The 23840-nt window shown below is 38.2% G+C and overlaps 1 protein-coding gene across 4 annotated transcripts; it reads right to left on the bottom strand.

The window, feature by feature from the left end:
- Positions 1–15627: 15627 nt before the first annotated feature.
- EMB1793 (LYR family of Fe/S cluster biogenesis protein) lies at positions 15628–22033 on the bottom strand. 4 transcript variants are annotated; one of them, XM_077367175.1, is made up of 3 exons: positions 21603–22033; positions 20513–20736; positions 15628–16633 (listed from the first exon to the last, which is right to left on the bottom strand). In XM_077367175.1, the coding sequence occupies exon 3, from the start codon at positions 16325–16327 to the stop codon at positions 15863–15865; it is 465 nt and encodes a 154-aa protein (XP_077223290.1). In that variant the 5' UTR covers positions 16328–16633; positions 20513–20736; positions 21603–22033; the 3' UTR covers positions 15628–15862. The 4 variants fall into 4 exon arrangements, with proteins under 4 accessions (XP_077223290.1, XP_077223288.1, XP_077223291.1 ...); XM_077367173.1 differs by having other exon boundaries at positions 20513–20659; XM_077367176.1 differs by lacking the exon at positions 20513–20736 and having other exon boundaries at positions 15628–16664.
- Positions 22034–23840: the final 1807 nt, after the last annotated feature.

Below are 23840 nucleotides of genomic sequence, written 5' to 3'. Positions count from 1 at the left end.
GTTAAAAGCTAGCCGTTAAGAAGTGGGTGTCCAAGCACTTATAAGCCCATCCACACTTCTTATCCGATGTGGGGTCTTTTGCTTTTGCGTGGAACCCCAACAATCTTCCCCACGTGGAAGCACCGTGGACAATCTCGCCCCTCCACGCTAGAGCAACGTGGATAATCTTACGCCTCCACGCGGCGGCAAGGTAGGAACTACGAGATCTTCTCCAAGGGAATTTCACCGTCGTCGAAGGTACACCTGGGTTACAGAGATCTCTCAGGAGGGAATTTCACCATCCTCGAGAGTACACCAGGGTTACCATGCCCTGGCTCTGATACCACCTGTTGAGACCCGTGTAGAACTCACGCTTAAAAGCTAGTAGTTACGGCGAGGGTGCCCAAGCCCTTATAATCCCATCCACATCTCATAACTTATCCGATGTGGGATCTTTTGCTTTTGCGTGGAACCCCAACACCTACCAAGGATTCAAAGAGAACATAAATTTTCCCACACAGCATATAACCATAGGAATTTGATAAACCAGCCAAAACTAAAATGCACTGGAGTAAAATAGTCAAATTCCATGAATGAGTTTCTCAATGTTAGAGCCATAACCTTTCCATCTCCCAATCCTAAAAGCCTTCTGCCCTGTTTGGTTGCTAATTTTCGGGAGATCATCGGAAGATCATCTTTCGAAGATCTGCCCAAAGCATGTTTGGTTGCCATTTTGCATTAAAACTCCCTTTGACCACCGACATCTTCTAGATATCATCATTGCCTTTGTGGTGGCAATGTTCCCCCCTCTAATCTTCTCCCCATCTTTCGCCATTTTGGTAAAATTTGGGTGGGAGATTAGGAGAAGATTCTTGTCTTATCTCTTTTCTCTCTTTCTCTCTCTTCCACCATCTTTCTGCCTCTTCCCTGTCTCTTCTCTTTCTGTCTCTAGTCTTCTCACCATCTTCCATGCTTGTCTAATTCCTGAATCCCAATAAGGGCAACCAAAGGGGGGGGGGGGGGGGGGGGTGAATTGGTTGTATATTAAAAAAATTATCTTTTAAAAAAAATTTGCAAGATTAGTTTCCAAAAGCTTAAATGAATATCCTCTTTTAGACCTTTTGACAAACACTTGTTACGTGACTTTTGAATACCCTTGTTGATTATTTCATTTTAATCTTTTTATCAAAACATTTGGTAGATGATTGAAGATTACAAATAAAATACAAATCCCACAACAAGATAAAGGAATAAGATGAATGGTTTCTTTTAGGCCTTTTATCAAACACTTGGTGAAACCCTAATTGATTTACTCTCTTTAGTTCTTTTGACAAACACTTTGTGAGTGATACATGCAAGCAAAAATAAAGAACAAACACCACAACAAGATAAAGTAAAGAGAGAGAGAGATGTACCAAAAGACAAATACACACAAGGTTTATAGTGGTTCGGTCTAAAACAAGACCTACTCCACTTTTCTCAAGTTTTGCTCATTGAGTGATTCCACCATATGAAGTTTGGTATACCGAGGATGGTTCCGCGTCCTCCACACTCGCCCACAAAGAAGGCTCCTCGTCTCCGAGCACTCGCCAACAATCTTCTTGAAATTTGAATGTGTTATGCCTTCCTCTAAGGCTAGTACACCTCTTCAATACAAACTTTTCCTTCTCAAATAGATCTTACAACTTTGTTTGATTAGAACTTCTCCAACTAGGGTTCAAGTGAGCTCGGGGGATTTTCCTTTGAGTAGATGATTGCCAATGAGAGCTTGAATTGAAGCTTGAATTTTTTCAATAATGATCACAAGTAAGCTTAGGAGATCTTCTTCAAAGTGATTACAAGTTTGAAAGCCAAGGAGGAAGATGAATCTTCAAGAAACCTTTTGAAAGATTGAAAACCCTTTAATAGCAAGTATATTTGATTTTCAAAGTTGCAAAAGTCCTTAAATGCTTCATTTACTATGGTATATATAGTCTAAACCAAAATATAACCGTTCAGGGGTAAAATGGTCATTTTATAGGCCCAAAAAAACAAAACTCGAAGTGATCGTTACAGCCACGACTTTTTTTTTACGGCGCAGCCGTTTACACATCGTCTACACATTTCTAGAAGCTAAAAACTGGGTTCTGGATTTGGGTAGATGATGCGTAGCGCTCTACGCTTCCATCTACGATTTTTCATATTGTGTTTTCTTCTCTGTTTTTTTTCCACTTTTAATATGATTCAAAATAGGTTTTGGGGGGATGAGTAACATAAAAATTAGCATATTTTGAAGATGTTTAGACCCCTTTAAAAATACTTTAACTTGATGGACCTAAGTTGGTTTTTAAGGTGAAATTTAAGGCCATTGAAAAATCATTTTTGAAACTATTTTGAAAACTCTTGCAAACCACATTTGAAACTTGATCCCCATTCAATCTAAGCTTGTATGATCCCTTTGAGTCCAATGGTTGAATGAGCTAGCTTGACCTTCCATGTTCATGCTTTGACTTTGATCTTCAACTTGGCTTGACTTGCATGAATTCCACCTTGATTGTAATCGAGCTTCATGCCTAGCTTTGAACCTTAGTCTTAATCTTTGAAGAGACAAACTTGAATTGTGGCTTATCATGCATGAGGTTTGTCTTATTTACTTTTGATTGATTGATCTAGACTTAACTTGCTTTTGGTCCATGTTGCCTTGAATTGTCCTTCTTGATACCTTTATTTGTCTGGGCACTCTTAACAAAGATAAAGCATTAGTATTAACCTACTTTGAGCAATTTGGGTTTGTTATCATCAAAATCATGATCAGTGTCAAACTAAGGAGCCCTTGGGCTAACAAATTCCTTTGACTTCTTCTTCTCCTAATCTCCCAGCCAACTTCAAGCAACCAAACAGAGCATTCAAGAAATCAGAAGTCATAGTTGTTTCTCATATTATGAATTTGTCACACATGGAATCAATAAGGCTTTACAGACTAGCATAATCTTCTCTGTTGATAATAGATGATTATTTAACAAGTTCCAATATACATCCCTTGACATTCTGTATGCATAAAAGCCTGAGCTGCTACCAAGGGCATTACAGAAAATTTTACATTGTCAGATGTAATTGCAAGGGCTCAAGAAGTAAGAAGTTCTAATATAGCTGACCTTGCACAGTTCAGAATACTTTACTATCAGAAGTCAGATCGAGCAATGTATGGAGTTCCAATGCTGTGGCATTTGTTTTATGATTCTAAAATTTATTTGTAATGGGTAAAAAGATCAAGTACAAATGCTTAGACTCAATTCAATAGGTGGAACGGAGATAAAAAAATAGGGGAGCAACAACTCCTCCACCAGCCGAAGGTCTTATTCGCTTTTCTCTCTTTCTGTCTCTTCCATTTGTCTCTCTTCCACCCTCTATTTTGGTAATGACACCCCCACATCTTCCGCTAATCTTCACGCAGATTGCCACGCAACCAAATACTACTTACCACTCTTCCTCTAATCTTCTCCCCATCTTCCATGCTTGTCTAATTCCCTTTGACTTCTTCTCCTAATCTCCCAGCCAACTTCAAGCAACCAAACAGCGCATTCAAGAAATCAGAAGTTATAGTTGTTTCTCATATTATGAATTTGTCACACATGGAATCAATAAGGCTTTACGGACTAGCATAATCTTCTCTATTAATAATAGATTATTAGTTAACAAGTTCCAATATACATCTCTGGACATTCCGTATGCAGAAAAGCCTGAGCTGCTACCAAGGGCATTACTGACATTTTACATTGTCAGATGTAATTGCAAGGGCTCAAGAAGTAAGAAGGTTCTAATATAGCTGAGCTTGCACAGTTCAGAATGCTTTACTATCAGCAGTCAGATGGAGCAATGTATGGAGATCCAATGCTGTGGCATTTGTTTTATGATTCTAAAATTTATTTGTAATGCGTAAAAGGATCAAGTACAAATGCTTGGGCTCAATTCAATAGTTGGAACGAAGATAAATATAGGGGAGCAACAACTCCTCCACCAGCCGAAGGATTTGCTACATACATTGCTTCATTATATGCATTAAACATCTTTACTTGTCTAACTGCTTCAATCAAATCCATGATTTCTCTGAAAAATATACAGTGATTCCCTCCACATGTGATCTAACACATGAAATTGGCAATCTCCACTCATAAGGAAAAAAAATACATGAATTTCATCTTGTACTAAAGATAGTAGTAGATTGGAAAAGGAGATTACCAGCCACTATATCTAATTGCTGCCAGAAGTCCCTGTCATGCACAGAGCTCGATTACTGAAGACAGCCACCACCTGACTATGAACAAGATCAAAGCAAGATACATAACAAACATAAGAAGGAACACTCAATTGAAAGGGAATATGGAATTTCCTACAATAAGATACAACAGACACTGTTTTCTAGAAGCGACCGAGACAGATCACAGATCTTTGCAACTAATCAGCCATGGCGATCTTATTCCTAAACACTAAGTAAATGTTGGCATTATGGGAAGACTAATTTCCAATGTTTTCAATAGGTAACTGATTTAGGCATCAGCAATACCTCCAATAAGAGTTGATGTTGAAGTACTGAATCAAATAATCTCCAAATGCTGCCTAACCAAAAAACTTCCAACTCATGAACCTCTCAAAATGAAACATAAAAGCTTTCCATGCCTGTTGAAGTTACATTAATCTCTCAAAGCCCTTCAATTAAAGTTCCCATGCATTCATTGTCCAACAGCCCCCAACCCCAACTATTGAAAAGCAACTCAGAACCCTTGATTTCCTATATCTCAAAGCCTAAACAGATAAAGAAATCTCCAAGCAATCCTCAACAGTCCCTACACCATACACCAAACGTCAAGCGGGTACAAGTTGTACCTTTCATCATCAACCATGAATATGATCAAATTAACATAAACGATCAAGCCAACAAACACCTAATACCTAATAATCTAGAACCCACCCTCTTCCATTCCATCATGGTTAAAGTATCTGTATACATAACATATGGTTGATATGTACCTCATTCATCAGCACCCACCTATATCGGTCTTGTATCGGGCGTATTGGCCAGATACAGTACCATGTCAAGCCACATGAATATCCTGGGCACCTAGAAACACTACCTAAACCATTTTTCTTTCTTTTCACTATTTTTTATTGTTTTATATTTTTCTTTAGGTCTAAGCATTGTATATGCATATGACCATATCCCATTAATCTTTACTCAAATCAAGCACCAAAAACACAAATCCAAGCACTAATATATGGGTCCAAATTGGCTTTGACAGATTAGGGAATTTTCTCCACTTGATATACTAAATACATGATCAAACTTTTCTCCCTTTTTTTGTTTGGGTGTGTTTGGTTGCACAAAAGCCAGGATGCCTTAGGGGTTTTGCTTGGCATTTGGGTGCTACATCAGCAAAACTCCATGTGTCATCCTTGTCCCCTCCCTATAAAATCCAAGCAAAGAAACAACAAAAACGGTGGAACTTTGCTTTGATTTCTTAGTGGTGACACCCGCTACTACTACTCTACAAGATTGACAACCAAACACTACTTACCCCTACTCTAAGAGGTAAGTTCCAAGTAAATCCAATCCTTGTCTCCTCCATGTTGACTACTTAGACCACTAATCTACGAGGTAAATACATGCAACTAAATAGAGACTTAGGATTGCTTGTAAGTCAACAAAACATGCATGATTCATTGAATATGCATGTTTTTGTAAGACATGATAAGACTTGGTGGTTATTTATGGATTTTTTTTTCCTGTTTTTATTTTTATTTATTTATGGTTCTAATCTGCCCTCTTTAATAATGTATGATGTTTTCTTTAATATTCATTGCTTTATGAATTTAAAGTTTCTTGAGGGCCAGACCCATGAATCCATGCACATATTCGCTTCTTTTTTTTTCTTCTTTTTATTTATTTTCATAAATTTAATGTTTATTTTGCATTTTCATCTAATACGCCAATGTTTAACTATCATGGAGCTAGATTAGACATTTTTTAGCTTGATCTACATATCTATGGTCCGTTGTTTGTTGCTTTTCTACATCTCTTTCCTTTTGCATTTCTTCATGATCTAGTTTTCATTTATATCTTTCTTTTACTTTTATGGATATTTTTTTTATTTTCCGGTTTTCATTTTTATTTATTTTTTGTTCTATTCTGCCCTCTTTAATAATGTATGATGTTTTTTTTAATATTCATTGCTTTATGAATTTACAATTTCTTGAGGGCCAGACCCATGCACATATTAGCTTTTTTTTCTTCTTTTTATTTATTTTCATAAATTTAATGTTTAGTTTGCATTTTCATCTAATACGCCGGCGTTTAACTATCATGGAGCTAGATTAGACATTTTTTAGCTTGATCTACATATCTATGGTCCGTTGTTTGTTGCTTTTCTACATCCATTTGCTTTTGCATTTCTTCATGATCTCGTTTTCATTTATATCTTTCTTTTATTTTTAATGACATTCTTAGAACTAAATTTATGTGTCCATACTTGTGCTTGTTTATTTTCTTTTTTATTCGTTTCTATCCTTTTTAAAAGATTTATTATTTTCTCAATATTTTTTATTCTTTACATACATTGTGTTTTGTGCATGTACCTACCCCACATTGTTTTTTGAAATGGATTAAAATAAAAATTAAACAAACATTTGTAATGGAAAGAACATATATCATGGCAATTTTGGTATGATGGGAACAAAAAATAAAACGTATAAATATCGGCGCAACGTATGGATTTGCAAACTCCTTTTCCCTAACAGATCCATGTTAAGGGATCTAATAAAATTGAACTCATGCATCAAGCTCTCTTAGGCTTACAAACATTCTTCAAGCAACCAAATGACCCTCACTAACCCAATTCCGGGATATCCTATTTCTCCAACCTCTACTGAGTTAGGATACTGTTAGAGTTAGTGCCCTAAAAACCAGTGTAGTTGGCTTATTAATTAATAAAAGTTTCATTTCATGACATTTTTTTGGTGTTATTTAATTAATATGTGAGATGTGCTTAATTGTGTTATACATATTAGTCCTTAGGGAGCAAAGTAGGAATCCCATGCTCAATGATTCACATATCCTAGAGAGCAAGGAGATATGGAATTTCAGTTCTTTGCAAACCTTGAAGGTTCCTAGTTGGGGTCGAGATTGGACATCTCCTCCTGTACACAACTAGCACCAATCTTGCCTACATGCACATGACATGGGGTGGCTTATTTCAATCACTTGGGTAGTAGACGCTAAGTAAGAAGAGTGGATGCGACGATGGGATCGTGCACTGAATAGGATCATATTAGGATAGCCTGTGGACAGAAGATACTAAAGCTATTCTACCAGACAGGATCAATTACATGTCCTTTGACTTGAGGGATCATATTGATCTGTAGGCCCGTCCTTCTTTCTTGGTCTATCTAATAGTGGCTCTTTTAAGGATCACCTAAGGGTATTACTGGAATGTTAGACAAACCTACGAGACTAATAGAGATACACGACATGGAACTCTCCGCCCAAATTATTGGGAATCATCTACAGTTTTTGTCAGAGCAGTAGACCTATAAAATTACCTGGCCAGGTGGATTTGATAAAAGGTTTATCAAATGTTTTCCAAAATATATTTTGAAATGATTTTTACCAAATAGATTTGCGGACACAAATTGCTTGATTAAACCATGAGTGGGCCCAGGAGGTAGTGTGTGTCCACCCTTCGTAGGACCCAACTCGGTAGATATGGAAATGGAGAAGGGACTTGCACATATTTGATATGATTAGGGGTATGATGATTCGACGGTTATCTTCTGGATTACGTCTCGATGGAGGCCACTAATCCAATGTGATTGTAGTGTTGACTATGTAGCATGATCGCAGTGGGGCCCACCATTGGGTTCTGCAGGATTAACTGATTGAATCCCTACAATGATCCCACTCACAAGTCTAATGATCCATTTAAATTATTTGATAGGGGTCTCGCAATTATTTGGTTGCACACATAGACTAGTTTCGTGGCATTTGATGCAAATGGAAGATTTACACCATGTGAATGGTGTATATGCGCTATAGGACGCATTGGGAATACCAAATTGGTTAAGTATTAACCATGTTAATAGGGATATTTTGGAAATTACATAAATATATCATGGAGCTTTGATCCTATTGGATAGGACGGATTTGTAATTTGATTGGAAATTGCAAAGGATTTCAAATTCGATAGTAGAAACCCACATGAGACGAATTTGGGTGGGACCCATAAGTGTGCGCCCCATTTGGAGTGTCCATATCAATTGTGTATTTAATTATATGAACGTTATCTTATTTCTGAAGTGTTAGATGAAAAAGAAAGAAAGAAAAAGCTTGTATGAATGGAAAGAGAGAGAGGAAATCTTTGACCAAAAGTTTTGGAAACAAAATAATATAAAATGGAAACCCAATTGAATTGGGAAATAAGCTACTTTCTTTTTGGGTAGCCATATATATATTTAGCTTATATGTTTCCATTATTGACTTTTAACATTGACTAGTTTCCATTTTTTGGTACTATTGAAAGCAACTTTTGGGAATTTTAAAAAGCAACAACAACATTATTTAAACCACAAAAGGTGGACGAATTGGGTTGCCCAAGCTGCTGGAATTAATATTGACAACCCTAAATTCGTCCATGTCTGTTTGTTTCTTCGTTCTAACTAATTTTGGTTTTGAACTCAAAAGCCATTCAACAAGCAAAGCTCCATCATCTTAAAGGTGCTTTCCCACATACAGATTCTGATTTAGATCAGAATACAATCAAGGACAATTGGTGTTCTATCCCCTTTTGTGCAAAACAAAGGATTTCATCGGATCAACTTGCGGGTTTGCGGCATTTAGAACGATCATGAGCGTTCGAAGAGTAGATCACGAAGAGGTTCTTCTTCGTAACAACAATTGAGGTAATTTATATTTTATATGTTTTATTTTGATCACCATCATATCATCTAGACCCAAGAATTCCTGGGATACGGGCAAAAATTGAAGAATATTTTTTGTTCTACGCGATTCTATTTTCCGCTGCACATAGCAATTTTGCTTGTGGGTTACAACCCTTCTAACAGATACAATATATAGGAAGGTAGTAAACAGACATTACAATGGTTTATCATTTAAAGTGACAAAACACATCATATTTAAGAAGACAGATTTAGAAATTTAGTAACAGAGGTGGGAGCCGGGAGCCGGCTGGGCTGGGAGCAAGATTAGAGCAGAGTACAAGTTAGTTTTCATCAGGTCAAGATTGAGAGCTTTATAGGGGATGCATGTCGTTGGCGGGTTCTGACTTGTGAGCCTTCGAGACCATGGACCCACCTCAGAGATCAAACAACTACCTATCAATCTATCATTCCATGCTTTCCAAATGTTCATCCTAGGAAGAATACTTATATGACAGTTAACTCATTGCCCCCGTGACAGTTCAATGAATTTGATCACAAACCTCAACTAATATCGCCTTATCCATGAGGCGGATTCATCGACATATCACAAGACTTATGTACCTTAAAACTATGTGCTCATCCCTCCCAACACTCATTGAAGGAAATGTTGTTAAACCCCATTCATACACCTTTGAGATTTGGTTATCATTCACCCTTCAAGGTTGAAAGTTACCTCAACTGGGTTCCTTGTCTCCTTCTGGGAATTTTGATTGATAAGCTTCGGGTCTAAATTTAAGAAACTATCTAATTGGTTATCTTCTGAACATGTTTTCTCATGGTTTTCTACACACAATAGGATTTATAGAAGTGTTTTCTACTGATTTCTAGACCTCTATTGATATCAAAAGGCTAGGAAACAGGTACCATGTCAAAGCCGTCCGCTGCAATTTGAAAATATGATTTGGTTGCTGTTAATCAACAGAACTTACCTAAAGAGTAAAAGAGATTGATAGACCAAAGAAACCCATCTGTCATGGAAGGCAATATACAAATATCTTCCGAGAATCTTCAAATTGCATGATTTGGTGATGCGCAGCATCCTCTTGTTTGGATTCTGTACTCTTTCAGACCACGAGTGAGAGAGAAAATGTTACATGGGATGTTTTTTTTTTCCTCTTCATGAAGGGCGGAACTAGGCCTTAAACCTACGTATCCAAGCTAATACAAGCATATATAGCCATAAATTAGCATCATGGTATTCACAGTTAAGGCACAACCAAACATTACTCCTTTAGAATTTATTGTTTTTAATGGACACACATCGAATTACATATCCTCTAATCATATTCCTGTGTGTTTTGAAGAGAAAACCAAGGGACCAACAGGACTGCTTATGCTCCTTCAAATGCAAGAGGAACTTCATTCTGACCGCATAAGCCATGACCCTAATTATGAGGTGTCAGTCGTTATCCTCTAATGATAGTCTGATATGTTAGAAAAAGGAAACCAATGCAACAGTGGATTCTTCGGCTCTTTCAAGCACAAAAGGAACTTCATCCCAAACACCTAAGTGATGGCCCGGATTAGGAAGTGATGATCATTATCAAGTACCATGTCAGTGCCAAAGAACATCAAAATTTATTTACCCACAAGATGAACAAGAAAGCTTTATATATAAATGAGTTAGGGTCATTAAGTCAATTCATAATGCAATCTCTAATGTATAAAGCCAAAACAAAACAAACAATATTCATTTACCCACCAAGATGAACAAGAAAGCTTTATATATAAATGAGTTAGGGTCATTAAGTCAATTCATGATGCAATCTCTAATGTATAAAGCCCAAACAAACAAACAATATTCATTTACCCCCAATCTTTATTTACCCCGGATTAGGAAGTGATGATCATTATCAAGTACCATGCCCGTGCCAAAGAACACCAGAATTTATTCACCCACACGATGAACAAGAAAGCTTTATATATAAATGAGTTAGGGTCATTAAGTCAATTCATAATGCAATCTCTTATGTATGAAGCCCAAACAAAACAAACAATATTCATTTACGCCCCCCGCCGCCCCCCCCCCCCCCCACACACACACACACACCCACACCCACCCAAAGAAAAAAAAAACCTTCACTGTGAAGGTTGTAATTTCACTTGCTAGTAGGGACAACCTCAAAATGTAATCCATGCCAGCTGCATGTGTTAAAAAAATTTAATGACACCTCCAACAGCTTAACCTGTTGGAGTAACTGGTTGTTTCACATTGTATCAGAGCAAAGGTCCTCGGTTCAAACCTCCTTGATAGTAAAAATCCACATAAAATGGCCAAACCCAAAAGAGGTGCCACATGTGCCCGTGTGTAGGCCAAACTTACGAAAAGGGGGCCACACGTGAGGGGGAGTGTTAAAGTATAAAAAGACTTAAGAACACCTTCTCCAACTGCTTAAGCTTTTGGAGTAACTGGTTGTTTCACAGCAAGTTTATCTCTTCTATTAATTTCCCTCAAAAGATCTTTTCATGAAATCCATCTAAGCATATACCTTTAGATAACACCCTTTTCAGTGCAATATTGTTTGGCAGCATGCTTTGCTGTGATAAGGATGTTTGTCTCTTAATTTACCTCAATGGATCGTTCAATGAAATTGATCTAAGCAGATACCTATGGATAACTCTCTTCTCAGTTGCAACATTGTTTACCAGAGTGCTTTGCTGTCGAACCTTCCCACCATACCATGATCACAGTCCTGACACCTGATCCCAGATTGGTGTGATTTTATCATTAGCCGGTTCTGTTGTTAAAGCCTTCCGACTCTCTGCTCTTTCCCTTATAATAGCACTTCCAGAGGTGCTGAATTCATTCTCCTCTCTTATCTCTATGTAGGAGTCCTCTATCACTGCAACTCCATATATTCAAATTTCCCTAGTGCTTTTAAAGCTAGCTATTCCATGTTTGTTTTGGATCGACTCATGACTTCTTATTAATTCTACTGCTATTGATTTCAGCAAAGGAAAATTAATAATAAATATCACTAAAACAATAAATAACGCCTCAAAAAAATCACACCCCGTTGAACCAATAAGTATGGCATAACCCTTCCATTATAATATATGCTACATAAAGGAAAATAAAAAATACTTTTGAAACCATACATATCGAAAATCCGAAACCCATATATTCCAAAATGAAGAATTCAATAATCTGTACCTATCATACTGCTCAAATCGCCCAAAACAAGTCAATGTGCAAAGAAACAACCACTCTATCTCCTAGCAAACAGATTTTCCGCTGCAAAATCATGGAAAATGAATCTACATAAGAAAGAAATCAATACAACATTTTCATTCAATGCACATGTCTGCCTGAAGATGGTAAAATAGATATCAATTACAATGACCCACATTCAACATACAACATAAAACACTAGTCACGAACCCATTAATAGGCGTAAGCCACTGAAACTGAATTTGCAGCACAAAACATTCAACGGTTCCACTCTCGCAGTCCACCATATACTCATATAAACTGTAGTCATGCATTTTTCCCCTCTAAAATCTTTTTTACACATTCTTTTCTCTGTACAAACAGCCCATGCCCCTCTCCTTGAAACTCATGAAGAACCCAACCTAAAAACAGAATTTACAAACCATGAAACTCTCTATTTACTTATCTAAATGATCCCAAAAACCCTTCAAATTTACAAAAACTGTTATTTAGCCCTAAACAACGAGGTTTCCCTCTTTCCCAAGTAATATTCTTCCGCAAAACGAAACCAGACCATTGTTTTTTCCAAAATAAGACTAGAACCTTGCCCAGAATGCCAGAATCAAGTTACAAATCTTTATATCCTGGCCCAGATCCTTCACCCTTGCATAAAACCCCAATCAATCATGTCCTCACCACATTTTACACCATATTTTTCTTTTCCAAAATCAAATCGAAAATCCAATCTTTGACAATCCGGTAGTCCCCCGCTCTTCCCCTATAAAAACCCATCAAACAGCATCCTCTAGACACAATTTTTCAACAAGAAAAACGGTCTCCTCAGAAGCAACTTTTCGATTTTTTTTGTGCTTTCATATAATAGGGCAGCAAAACGTCGTCAAAACCCATTGATCTTCAAATAGGGTCTGTAAAATCAACCACACACATCCTCTCTCAGCCAAGTTGCATCCATCAATGCAAGGTTTTGCCAACTCCAATGCAAAAGTGGTATCCTCACAAACCGGAAGGACTAAACATGATCTTTATATTTGTGTATGATTTTTTATTTTTTTTCTGATTGGTGAGCTGGGATCAAACCTGAGACCTCAAGGTGGAGAAACAAAGCCTCAACCGTTGAGCTACAGGCCCAACCCCTTTGTGCATGATTATTAGATTGCGAGTATTTGAATTTTCTTAATTAGATTGATTGTTGTCCATCCTTGAATACTCGGTCTTTTAGTTAGAATTTTGTGTATATAATTGGAACATTTCTATGTAATCAAGTTATTTCTTAGTTTTACCTATCTTATTTTTATATATATACTCATCCTTTAATTACAAATATACATTCATCAATCTACCTTTTAGCATCCCTTTTAAAGCTTTCTTCCAACGCCCACAAATTCATCTAACTGAAATCATACTTCCTAGAAGTTTGCTGATTTTTCTTGACTGGTTTCATTAATCGAATATATGAGTTTCCATTGCATAGATTATAAATCAGCATAATCCAAGGAATCCTCGTAGTCGAATTGGTATTTTCTAATTGTTTCTATTAAAACCAATTCATTCAATATCCAGTTCCCCATTGTCTATCAGATCAGTTGAGCATCTACTCATTCTTTGTTTTCCAAATCAAATTGCATAAACCTATAGGTCACTTAAGTTCTGAATATTTAAGTCAATCGCCATATTTTGCTTACAAATGCTTTTCTATTCTTTCAAACACCATTTCAGTCCAAAATAAATTCCTAAATCTAGTTTTCTATCACCATTTTTTTCATTTTAAAAAATCTATTTTGCTACCATTATTTCTTTTTTTTAATGACAATTAAATTTTCAAGTGACAATTCTATGAACTAGGCATTGATTCACAATAGATTTAAGAGATATAGTATTCAAGCAGATATGTAATTAGGATCATTTAAACGGAAATATCCCTTGCCTGGGTTTGTTTTTTTTTTTTGGTGAGGGGGGGGATTGCTGGAACTTCCTATTGATGCCACCATATTGGCAGGAGCTCCTCCTCAGCTGCATTGATGCTTGCCTCAGTGTAGGATTCTTTTGGGTTCAAAAATAAAAAGTTCATGTATTGTTGTCGAGGTGATCATCGCGATCGAGCATTTTGTTTTGCACTTCGTCCATTATAGGGGTGCAACTCGGGTCAGGTTGGCCCGACCCGAGGAACCCATTTTCCAATCCGAACCTGACCCGAGTTCCAACCCGATGAGGTTCGACCCAACCCGACCCGAGGAACCCATTTTTCCAACCTGAACCCCACCCGAGCTCAACCCGACTTTTTAAGCTTACTAAAATAAAAAATGTCAGGTTTCACTCGGTTCGGGTTGCCCAAACCCTCATCCCGATCCGAACTCAACCCGACCTGACCTTTTTTCGGGTTGAACCCGACCCGAGTTGCACACCTATTGTCCATGTCATAGCTTCAATTTTGTGAAAATCATAACTTTCGGTACTCTACCCCAGACGCTATATTGTGACATCTAGGATCAGCACTAATAGTTACCTCAACTGCAGATCTGTTCTCCTCATGTTTCAGAGTTCGGTAATTACACAGGGAACCAACATGTTTTTTTTTTTAATGATATATTTAAAAATATAGATATTTGGTGGAGGGAACCAACATGTTAACAGCCAGTATTTTCTAATTACTTCGCAGTTTGTACCTAGTGGACAGTAGAGAGCAAAAAATTTGGCAACCATCAAGTACATCTCATGAGTAGCTTTCCCCAAGAAAACACATGCATAAATATCTGTCTTAGCTTTCAAGCATGAGAAGGGTGGCAGGTCCGAGCATAACCAAGGTTGACCTTAAATTAGGACCATCTTCTCCATTTCAATTTCTCCATCAAGGGGCAATGACTCCATGCAGAAAGCAATTGGCATCCCTCATCAAACAAGTCCTTTAGACACCATTCAAGAAAGCTTTTTTTTATCAATCTTCAATAATTCTAGATTTCTTAAAATGTAAGTCCTAAGAATTTGATAGTTTTTAAACTTCGCAGGTATGAAATGACACCCGATTGCTTCCCCTAACAAACGATAGATATGGGTTATAGCGATCCATTTCTAAGGAGACTTGTAATGAGACCCATTTCTAAGGAGACTTGTAATGAGAAATTTAGTAGCAAAGAAATGCAGGGTTCCATTGCAAATTTAAGAATTAAATCTGATCAATTCTCATACTATTTGATTTGAATTGTAAAAATTATTTCACCAATATTCCTTCTCAAATTCGACTTGTTAAATTAAAACCTGGTCATTGAAATCAAAGGTCTAGTTCTTGAATCTTCAATCCCAACCAAAGGACTCAAAAAATAAACCAAACGGGTTTACTTTCTCCTCCCATTCCAGACATTGGAAGAGTGGGGATAAAAATATAAACCCAACCACAAATCACAGGATATGATTTACCACAAGCTAAATAAAATAAAATTACTCTCCAATTGCAAGCATACCAAAATAAGGAAGAAAGAAGTAAATTAGGGCGCAATCAATCTTCTATTTTGCCATTTCAAAAACAAAATCAATCTTCTATTTCACAAATTAATAACAAAGCAAAAACTGAATGAAACACGAAGTATATTATATTCCATCAATCTACTATATCACAAATTAATACACCAACAAGAACTGAATTAATCACAAAGTACATTATTTTCCACAATGAATATCACAGGTTTTTTCTTAAAAAATGGACAATAAATATAACAGGTACTATCAACAAACATTGAATATCAAACAAAATCACCGATTTCTTGGTCCGTCCTTATCGCCGTCCTGATCCATCAGTTTGTGCTTGTCAACGAGTTTGTTGAGGGCAGATTGAACGGCGTCGTGGCCACCGATGAGCAACCGGGTGATGATCTCTGGGTCAGTCTCAAACCTGGCATCTTCGAATTCTCGGCGGGCATTCTCCCTCAGCACATCTCTCCACGGGATGCCGTAGGCGTCAGGCCAGGAAAAGAATCGGGTGGCTCGGAGGATGTCTCGGTAGAGGTTAAGTGCCTCGCGGCGAGTACTAGTGAGTCGACGCCGGACCGTGAGCTCATCTTCATCATCTTCCTTCTTTGTAGGGTTCTTGACTATATGGCGTTCCAACAGTTCCTCCACCATGTCTGGGCCGTTGTGTAGGAAACATCTGTCAATAAAATTTCTGGTGGTGGTAAAGGAAACGGAGATTTTCCGCCATTTCTCCACCTTCATGGCCATCTATCTAGGAATCAGGATTTTCTTTATTAATAGTACGGGTGTTTTGGCGATTTGCAGGACTCAGATCGAACGATTTGCGTCCAATAAGTTGATCCGGTGAGTAATGAGTCTCTAAAAATGGGATTTGACTAATTCAAGTTCATGTTGGAGAAGGCATCAAAGAAAAAAAAGTTTGAAAACAAGGAAAAAATCTCTACTCAAAATAAATTTTATTTTTCTTGATTTTTTAGCCACTTCTCATTCTCTCCTCACTCATGCATTTTCAAGTCTCTCCTACTCCCACCCTTCTTGTCCCTCTCTCACCACCTGAAAAAATAATATTCCTTGGTAAACATTCCTGGTTGCCAAACATGAACAAAAATATGCATCAAATTCCATCATACAACAATAAAATTAACATCTTACATCTACAATAATGTGAGGGGACATAAAATTAAGCAAAAAAATCTCACAATTTCAAGCAAACTGCACAGAATGCATTCATTTTTTATTTTTTTTGAAATGGCGAGATATATTGATTAAATGGAACCGAGTTGGTCCTCAGAATACAAAGGGAAAAGAGAAAGAAGATAAAAACACATCAGCTATACAAAATACAATTAAGGTGGAAGATCATCAAACCACTCTAAACCCTGCCTGATGACCCCAGTCTTGGCTAGTCCATCAGCTTCTTCATTGGCTGATCTTCTAACATGGGCAAAAGAAATTTCCGACCCCGCCACCCAGTCCAAAATCTCCTCAATAAGGCTGAGAAATCTCCAAGAGGGAGGAGCTTTACCCGCAATCCATCTAATAACATTAGAGGAATCCCCTTCCACAACAACTTTATTCAAGACAGGTCTTTCGATGTGAAGGATACCAAAGTATGCTGCTTTTACTTCCACTTCCGACGAATCTAAAATCCCATTCGGTCCAGAGAACGCCCACTCCACAGCCCCTACATTGTCCCTCATTAGTCCTCCAACACCGGAAGACCCCAGGTTTCCAAAGGATGCACCATCCACATTCAGTTTACTCAAACCCACAGGCGGCGGAACCCACTTCTGAACAATCTTCTGCCTAGTTGACCCTTCCATACAAATGACTTCCCATCTTTCCCACAAATCATAAGCCGACACGAATCTGAACAAAGGAAGACTCTTCGCCCATTGGATAGACATAGCTATAATCCTCTGATAAATACTGAAGGATGAAGTGGCTGTGCCCTCGAAAACCCTACCATTTCTTACAGAATGCATTCATTTTGATCCATGTAAATTAAAAAGAAGAGAAAAAAACAGTATTTGTACAGTCCTAAATTACGAGAACTGAGACAATATGTGAATGTAGTTAGAGAAACAAGATTTTCAATGAAAAGTGAAGACAACATCCATCTTGATTCCTAAAAAGTGGAAAAAGTAACCAAGAAGGGGGCACATTTGGCAACCATGAAAAGGGGGGGGGGGGGGGGGGGATGGGAGTGAAGCCTCAGAAAAATAGGAAAAAATATATATAATTTGACATAACATATATGTTTTCACTGGTTTTTAGGAATATCTCATGCTCTCTCCAATCTCCATGTTGTCCACTCTTGCCCTCTCAAGTCTCTCTCCCCTACCTCTTCTGTTCCCATAATCCCATTTCACAATTAGACCCATGATATTCTATGGAGTAATTATTCATGGTTACCAAACATACCCTACATAGTGTCAAATTAAGAGAGAACCGTATAAGAGTAGGGCTAGAAAGGCAGGTTAGCAATCATCAAATATACTTCAGGCATGTTTTGAAACCATGAATTTGTTTTTCCTGAAATCCTTTCCCTTGCAAACTACATTTTCAAGGTTTGGGCAATCCCTTTTTCCAGGCAAAAACTATTGCAAGTAGAAGTAGAACTCTATATGGTTTTTTCCCAAGAGAGTTTTACGTGAAATTATAGTTACCTAATCACGGTAAAACTATCGTAAAACAACGTCCTGAGTAAAAGTTTTGGATGGCAAACTTTTTCAGTGTAAGGTTTTCCTTTTACGTTGATCCATTGTTTGCAGTAAAAAGAGATCTAAACCAAATACAACGTTCAAATGACCACTAATTTTACAGTGTAAAACTCGAAGATCGCTTAGCCATCTAGTTTTATGAAAATTAAATCAGTGGGCTAGGATGATCTTCTCTAGAAAAATTTTGGGCCGTGGCCTATCCACAATTGGGACTATTTAATGAACAGTCTAGATAGCGCTTATGGATGGGGACCATGAACGGTTTAAATCATGCATATGGGTGAGCCACACTAATTCACTATTCAAGTGGTCCACAAGTCGAATGTTTAATAACTTCAAACTCCAACTCTCAGTTTGCCAACAGTCATCTTGTTTAAATAGAGGCGAGTGGATAGTGTAAAGTAAACATGAAGTGATCATGGCCATACACCAATGATATGCACCACACACTACTTGGAAGTTGGGGCCAATTTTGTCTCAATAGTATGTTGGGAAATTCTGATCAACCACTATGCACAACAATCCAATCACCAAAGTTGAGAAATAGAAAGAATTTGAAGTTATTATGGGAAGGTGCAAGCTAGATTATGAGCAAAGCAAATCATATAATAAGTGGAAGGGAAATCAAGACAATCAAGACATGCTGGATCAAAAGCAAGATGCATGTCTAAAGTCAGGAACAAGAAAACAATCCGGAGAAAGGATGGCCGTGTTTGTTTAAGATTATGACAACCGGTTGTGAAGGCCAGACCGATTATCAGACTCAAATTTAAATGTAATCTTGAGTCCAATAATAGGTTTGACTCTCACAATCGGTTCTCATAATCTTAAACGAACAGGGCTTTAGGGTCTGACTGGATTGCAGGAATATTCAGGAAAAGTTTGGAAAGGAAAATATTTCTAAAATTTCCTACGTTTTTTGCAAGCAAAAAAGATAACTTCAACCAATCCTATCCAATTTTTACTTAAGAGGGACCTTCAATTAATGATAAAATCCCTTTAAATTAATCATAATCATGACATTTCCTTCTAAATTGTGAAAAGAAAAAAAAATCTAAGAAACAAAGGCAGATTTCACGGAACAGAAGCAGGTCAGACATACCAAACTTGACAATCCCACTGATTTAGGGAATTGAAGAGAAACAGAGTAGAAATTCAATAGTTCACACCAAATCAAACCAAAGCAATGAAAGGAGAGAACAATAGACAAAATAAAATTTTATCAAAAAGCAAAGAAATCTTTTAAGAGAAAGTGACACTCATTCTCATAAAACAGTGAAAAATCAGCAGAAACAACAAATAGGAGTGAAAATCCTACTTGACTCCTAAGCATCCTCAACCCTTGTGTTGCGTGCCTAGATGGGTTCCACTTAAGGTAGAATAAATTAGTTTATATTTTGTGGAATTTTCTCTCTAGTTATTTGGTATGGATAGGAGTCTTAGAGATAGGGGTTATCTAGATTGGCTTGGGTAGGAGTAATAGAGGAAGTGGTCAAGTGGGTTTTCTATTTATAAATAACATGTAAGTAGTAAGGGTGTAGCATGGGTCGAGCTCAACCTGAACCCGACGGGTTCAACCCGATTTTGGCTCAGGTAGGGTTGGCATTTCCTCAGGTTGGGTTGGGAAAAAACAATCTGATTTAATTTTGGGTTTGGTTAGGGTTGAGGCCTTGGCAACCCCACTCCACCCGAACCCGACCTCTGTCCTCTAATTTTATCATGATTTTCTTAGGGTTATTATTTTTTTTCTTGTATTTTTCTGCTTGGTCCCTAGGTGAACCCGAACCCAGCCCGACCCAAGTTGCACCCCTAGTAAGTAGTCTTTTTGAAATCAATGAAAAAAGTTTATCCTGAAAATTGTCTTTTTGGACACAGAGGACTGACCCTTCCCTCCAAAGAAGATCAATCACGTTGCGAACCAATTTGGGTTCGTAACACCTCGCTTCTCTCTAATCCTGAGCATTAAACTAATACAAAGCGGCTCTCCCTGAGCCAAACAAACATCCCACAAGAGAAACAGAAAATTATAAGCCCTATGCTACTATTGACGACATTTTAGAATATATTGGGCAGGTCATCGGTATCTCTAAACTAAATATGTTGAAATGAAAGAGGGGAACTGAGCAACTGGAAGAGTAAAATGAGGATTTCATGGAAGAGAATACCCTGGAGATGCAAGGAATGAGAGAGAGAATGATGAAATCCGTACCTTTGGGGGGGGGGGGGGGGGGGGGCTGGAATCTGAAAGAGCAGCGGAGAGTTTTGAGCTTCCGTTGTGGCCTTTCCTTTTGGCGATCAAATGAGTCTCTGTCTTTCTCTGTTCTCTCGTCGGGAAAGAAAAGGAAAGGGAAGTAAACTGATGTGGCAGAAAGGAAAGTGAAGGAAAAGAAACCTGTCAGATGAGCGTTTCGTTGCACAGAAACCTCACAGAAACTACAGAAATATGCGTTTCGTTACAAGAAAACTCAATAGAAACCTGTTAAATAGAAACTGTGATAAACTGATATGGAAAATGATGCCAACATAGAATCTAGTCTAAAATAAGTGGGTCCAACCCTCTGAAGTCGATCAAAATAAGAAAACCATGAGAAACAGAAGTTGAACAATAACAATGCCAATCAAATTGTCACAAATAAAGAGTTGCCACACTTTGACCGCTTTGGTAGGGCGACCATCCTCGGTTCTAAGTCTTTTATCGTCCATCTAACAACAAGTGGATAGTACTGAAACAAATCATGAGTTAACAATAACAATTAAAACATGAACGGTCAAAACCCAATTAAAACATTAATCATGAGTTAACAATAATATTAACAAAAACCCAAGAATCTCACCAAATTTCAGAGATGAGAAACACAATAGCAAATTTCTCCCAAAAATTGACCAACAAAAAAAATATATCTATTTGCTTACAATTACTGTTGAGCATTAAACGCGAAAAAGATACTCAAAACCCTAAACACGAAATCGTGACCCGAGAATCTCACCCATAAAAACCCACTACTCTGTTCACAGAAACCCCAACCCTAAAAACGAAAATGATAGCCGAAACCCACTCTAAAAACGAAAATGATAAACCCTACAATCCACAAATGGGTATTGAAGAAACCGATCGAATCAAAGAGTTATATGAAAACCCATCAGAGCATGAGAACCACAAAATCAACCCAATAAAAAACACAAGAAGAACAATCCCTAGTTCAGGTTTTTATAAACCCTATTTTCTGAGATTTTAGAAGATGAAAAAAGGAAAAAAAACATTGAGAAGAAAGAAGAGAAATTGAGAGAGAGATTCGTACCTGGTAAGAAGCTTGGAGAGGGTGGAATTGACGAGGATGCGTGGAGACAAGCGTTCGGAGGTTGAAGACGAAGTCGCCTGTTTGTTTTTTACGCACAGCAAGAGTCGGGGGAAGGTGAAGGAAAAGAGGGGTTTCCGATATTAGTGCTCGGAAACGAACCTCGATCAAAGTCGGGGAAAGGTATTTTCCACGTATTTATTTTTCTTTTCCACGTAATTTCAAAAGAACACAGCATAAGAGATCGAAAATGGGGAGAGCAAAGAGTCGAGAGTGGGAGAGGGACGAGCAATGAAGAGCAATTGTGGGCCTGTGATCTCACAAAAGAATGGGAGCGATAGAGCGTCAAGAAACCCTAACACGAGAAGAAGATCTCACCCAGAGAGCTTCCAACAAGGGTTAAAGAAAAACGGGAAGGGAAAAAGAACATGAGCTAGGTCGTAAATGTTCGTGTTACCTAGGGCTGGCAATTTCACCCGAAAAAGCGGGGATCCGCCCCGCCCCGCCCCGTTTGGGGAGGGGATTCTCCGAAGGGGAAGGGGAATATAAAAATTCCCCGGTGCGGGGAGGGGAAGGGGATGGAGTTGTCCCCGCCCCACCCCGCCCCGCCCCGCTAATCAATGCCATTTTTTGTAAATTTTTAAGTGTTTTTTTTAAGGAAAACTACTAGAAGCTCTGTGGATCGGCTACAAGATTCCCCCAAACATAAACTTAGCTTGTCTTTTCCTTTTAATTAGCTTCTGAGAGCATTTTGGGAACTATAATAACCTTTTCACAGATGTTGAAATAATAAAGACAAGCTGAGAGCCTGAGACGCTGAGTGTATGCAATTATCAAAAAATCGTAGTGCCAACAGAATTTTAGGGTTGGGTTGCAGGTTTTAATTTTCAACAAGAAAAATTTAGTTACTAGAAATTTGTTTCATGTCAGCACTAGACTGAATTGCAGTTAAAGAAATAAGTCATTTGTTGATTTTGTTCTCTTCTCCATTCTCATTTCTCATGCTCATCTTGGGGTTAACATGCTATACAGAATGAACTAATGAACATTATTTTGCGTGTGTGAGCGCCCACTTATGGACTTTTAAAGTTCATTGTGACTACTGAAATAGTTACTTTTTGCACATTGGCTGCCTGTTAATGAAGGTAATCCTGGTGCTCATTTCCTATTTATCATTCCATAATTTATGCAGAAAATTGCTGAAAGATGAGGTCCTGTTGTTATTTATGTTTGTTGTCTCATCCATGCATTTCTTATTTTGTCTATCTGTTTGTTGATCACATGAATAGAATCATAGCATTCATCACAATATTGTCTGTAATGGACGTAGAAGAAAGAAGCTCTGTTTGCTGGTTTGGTTGGGTTCCAAAGAGGGGGCGGGGCGGGGATTTTGTCCCCGAAGGATGCGGGGAGGGGAAGGGGAAGGGGAAGGGGATTAGATATTCCCCGCAGGGAGGGGAGGGGGATTCCCCACCATCCCCGCAGAGGGGAAGGGGAAGGGGAGGGGGAAAATTCCCCGCAGAGGGGAAGGGGAAGGGGACCCCAACATCCGGCCCCGACCCGCCCCGTTGCCACCCCTAGTGTTATCGTCCTGAGCGCCCCCCCGGGGGGGCGCCTAGGTATGGAAAAACGGGAAGGGAAAAAGAACATGAGCTGGGTCGTAAATGTTCGTGTTACCGTCCTGAGCGCCCCCCGGGGGGGCGCCTAGGTATGGAAAAACGGGAAGGGAAAAAGAACATGAGCTGGGTCGTAAATGTTTGTGTTACCGTTCATCACTTCTTGCGCTTTAGTAGTTCATAAAGCCTCCCATTCATCACTTCTTGCGGACCCGCTATACATTTCAAATGGGGACCCGTTATACGAACCAATGGGAGACTTTATAAACCACTAAAATGCAGGGAGCGTAATTGCGTTGCAACGTAGGAACACTTTTCTCTATTTTTTATTGGGCAATGATAAATTGGCTTTCTTATGGGAGATTTCCTCACTTCGTTTGGTTGCACAATAGCTCGGCAACTATTGGAATTTGGTTTGGATTTGGCATGTCTTCCACATTTGTTGCCAAAATGCATTGGACCCCCTTTGATTGTCTTGGATTTCTCTCATGTAATAATTGCCTGTCACTTTCTTTCCCCTTCTTCAAAAAGCAAAGAGTTATGGTTGAATTTTCTAGGGAATGGTGCTCTCTTTCTTTCTCCCTATATTGGTAATGACACCCATTACTTTTTTTCCTACTCTTGG

This window comes from Tasmannia lanceolata, unplaced genomic scaffold (genome assembly GCF_043159265.1).
Source record: "Tasmannia lanceolata isolate RefF3 unplaced genomic scaffold, GAP_Taslan_0.1 ptg000024l, whole genome shotgun sequence".
In the NCBI taxonomy this organism is placed as follows: Eukaryota; Viridiplantae; Streptophyta; class Magnoliopsida; order Canellales; family Winteraceae; genus Tasmannia; species Tasmannia lanceolata.
Note: the sequence above shows the minus strand (reverse complement) of the source record. Positions and strands in the feature narration are given on the sequence as shown.

Coding starts and splice junctions, on each gene's coding strand:
- EMB1793 (XM_077367175.1), bottom strand. CDS start 16,327: ATGGCCATGAAGGTGGAGAAATGGCGGAAAATCTCCGTTTCCTTTACC.